Source organism: Procambarus clarkii, chromosome 52 (genome assembly GCF_040958095.1).
Source record: "Procambarus clarkii isolate CNS0578487 chromosome 52, FALCON_Pclarkii_2.0, whole genome shotgun sequence".
Classification (NCBI taxonomy): domain Eukaryota; kingdom Metazoa; phylum Arthropoda; class Malacostraca; order Decapoda; family Cambaridae; genus Procambarus; species Procambarus clarkii.
Window position 1 is genome coordinate 6,463,469 of NC_091201.1, and position 3,365 is coordinate 6,466,833.

General features: G+C 52.1%; 1 protein-coding gene across 1 annotated transcript; it reads left to right on the top strand.

Annotated features, from left to right (window-relative positions):
- The first annotated feature begins 1,617 nt into the window (after positions 1–1,617).
- On the top strand, positions 1,618–3,078 carry LOC138352058 (mucin-22-like). Its single transcript, XM_069304237.1, has one exon. It carries the CDS (start codon positions 1,618–1,620, stop codon positions 3,076–3,078), a length of 1,461 nt encoding a protein of 486 aa, XP_069160338.1.
- The last annotated feature ends 287 nt before the right edge of the window (positions 3,079–3,365 follow it).

Genomic DNA, 3,365 nt, shown 5'->3' on the forward strand with positions numbered 1-3,365 from the left:
TTGTGGAACTTTATGGTACCTTGTGGAACCTTGTAGTACCTTGTGGAGCCTTGTGGAACCTTGAAGATCCTTGTGGAACCTTGATGATCCTTGTGGAACCTTGAAGGTCCTTGTACTTTTTTGTGGAACCTTGTGGTACCTTGTGGAACCGTGTGGTATCTTGTGGAACCTTTCGGTATATTGAGGAACCTTGTGGTACCTTGTGGAACCTTGTGGTACCGTGTGGAACCTTGAAGATCCTTTTGGAACCTTGTGGTATCTTGTGAAACCTTGTGGTACCTTACGGAACATTGTGGAACCATGTAGTACCTTGTGGAACCTTGTGGTATCTTGTGGAACCTTGTGGAATCTTGTGGAACCTTGAAGATCCTTGTGGAATCTTGTGGTACCTTGAAGATATTTGTGGAACCTTGTGATATCTTGTAGAACCTTGAGGTACCAAGTGGAACCTTGTGGTACCTTGTGGAACATTGTGGTACATTGAAGATCCTTGTGGAACCTTGTGGTACATTGAAGATCCTTGTGGAACCTTGTGGTATCTTGTGGAATCTTGTGGAACCTTGAAGATCCTTTTGGAACCTTGTGGTATCTTGTGGAACCTTGTGGTACCTTATGGTACCTTGTGGAACATTGTGGTACCTTGAGGATCCTTGTGGAACCTTTTGGTATCATGTGGAACCTTGTGGTACCTTACGGAACCTTGTGGTACCTTGTGGAACCTTGTGTTACCTTGTGGAACCTTGTGGTACCTTGTGGAATCTTATGGTAACCTGCGGTGTCAGATGGGTTTGGGGTTAGTGGGTTAATATATCAGAGGCCAGGACCGTATGGTTATTTTTAATTAACTCGTCCTGTCGGGGACAGGAAGCCTGAGCATATGTGTATATACTTTAGGTTTCACAAGGTTGAACTACTGACCCTCCCCCACGACGCAACCCCACAAGGCCCAACACCCAAGTAACTATTCACTGCTAGGGTGAAGAGGTGCATGAGGAAAAAGAAAACGGGCTCACCCATTTCTGTTCCATCGGGGGAAACTTATTTACACTGATTTATTTTCCAGAGAATATTTCCATAAATGTGCAGAGTAATTTGTATTGTGTCGGTCATAATGATATAAAGATTTTAAATGGTGATAATTAAATTAAAGCATTGGTAATAGGAATTAATTAAAACACTGTTAAGTGCGATTAATTAAATCACTGCTAATAGCAATTACAGCCTTGTTACACAACGCGAAGATTAACCCTGGATCACATGTAACACGATCATTGTGTCCTTGTACATACAGGTACATGTATTAAATGTCATCCGGCAGAAGCAGATCACGCGGGATTAGTCACCGTCTCGACGCTGCTGACTATAAATGGAACACAATCCCCAGGCGACGCAAGTGATTAATTATAGCAGGTGAACAGCTGCCTGGGGGTGATGCTGCTCTGATGTTATCCCTTGATATGGTGACCCCCTGATATGGTGACCCCCTGATATGGTGACCCCCTGATATGGTGACCCCCTGATATGGTGACCCCCTGATATGGTGACCCCCTGATATGGTGACCACCTGATATGGTGATCCCTCTGATACGGTGACCACCTCATACAGTGACCCCTTACATGGAGACCCCTGACACGGTGACCCCTGATACGGTGACCCCTGACATGGTGACCCTTGACATAGTGACCCTTGACACGGTGACCCCTGACACGGTGACCCCTGACACGGTGACCCTTGACACGGTGACCCTTGACACAATGACCTCTGACACGGTGACCCCTGACACGGTGACCCTTGACACAATGACCCCTGACACGGTGACCCTTGACACGGTGACCCTTGACACGGTGACCCTTGACACAATGACCTCTGACACGGTGACCCCTGACACGGTGATCCCTGACACGGTGACCCCTGACACAGTGACCCCTGACACGGTGACCCCTGACACGGTGACCCCTGACACGGTGACCCTTGACACGGTGACCCCTGACACGGTGACCCCTGACACGGTGACCCTTGACACGGTGACCCCTGGCACGGTGACCCCTGACACGGTGACCCCTGACACGGTGACCCCTGACACGGTGACCCCTGACACGGTGACCCCTGACACGGTGACCCCTGACACGGTGACCCTTGACACGGTGACCCCTCACACAGTGACCCCTGACACGGTGACCCCTGACACGGTGACCCCTGACACGGTGACCCTTGACACGGTGACCCCTGACACGGTGAACCTTGACACAATGATCCCTGACACGGTGACCCTTGACACGGTGACCCCTCACACAGTGACCCCTGACACGGTGACCCCTGACACGGTGACCCCTGACACGGTGACCCTTGACACGGTGACCCCTGGCACGGTGACCCTTGACACGGTGACCCCTGACACGGTGACCCCTGACACGGTGACCCTTGACACGGTGACCCTTGACACGGTGACCCCTGACACGGTGACCCCTGACACGGTGACTCTTGACACGGTGACCCCTGACACTGTGACCCTTGACACGGTGACCCTTGACACGGTGACCCCTGACACGGTGACCCTTGACACGGTGACCCCTGACACGGTGACCCTTGACACGGTGACCCCTGACACGGTGACCCTTGACACGGTGACCCCTGACACGGTGACCCCTGACACGGTGACCCTTGACACGGTGACCCCTGACACGGTGACCCTTGACACGGTGACCCCTGACACGGTGACCCTTGACACGGTGACCCTTGACACGGTGACCCCTGACACGGTGACCCCTGACACGGTGACCCTTGACACGGTGACCCCTGACACGGTGACCCCTGACACGGTGACCCTTGACACGGTGACCCCTGACACGGTGACCCCTGACACGGTGACCCCTGACACGGTGACCCCTGACATGGTGACCCCTGACACGGTGACCCTTGACACGGTGACCCCTGGCACGGTGACCCTTGACACGGTGACCCTTGACACGGTGACCCCTGACACGGTGACCCTTGACACGGTGACCCCTCACACAGTGACCCCTGACACGGTGACCCTTGACACGGTGACCCCTGACACGGTGACAACTGACACATAAAAGCCAGTTACCAGTTTCCGTGGCGTAGTGGTAAGACACTCGTTTCCACAATAGTGGTTTCGTGAGCGCTTTGGTCTAGGTTCGTCTCCTGGCCGGTGAGGATTTTACTGGCGCTAATCTTCAACTGTTGCCTCTGTTCACCCAGCAGAACAATGGGTACCTGGTTGTTAAACAGTTTGGCTGGTCGTATTCCGTGGAATATTAGGATTAAGGAATATTGAGGATTAATATTAGGTTAAGTGGCAGTACAAGAATGTAACAACGCTTGTATATATTAGAAAAATACA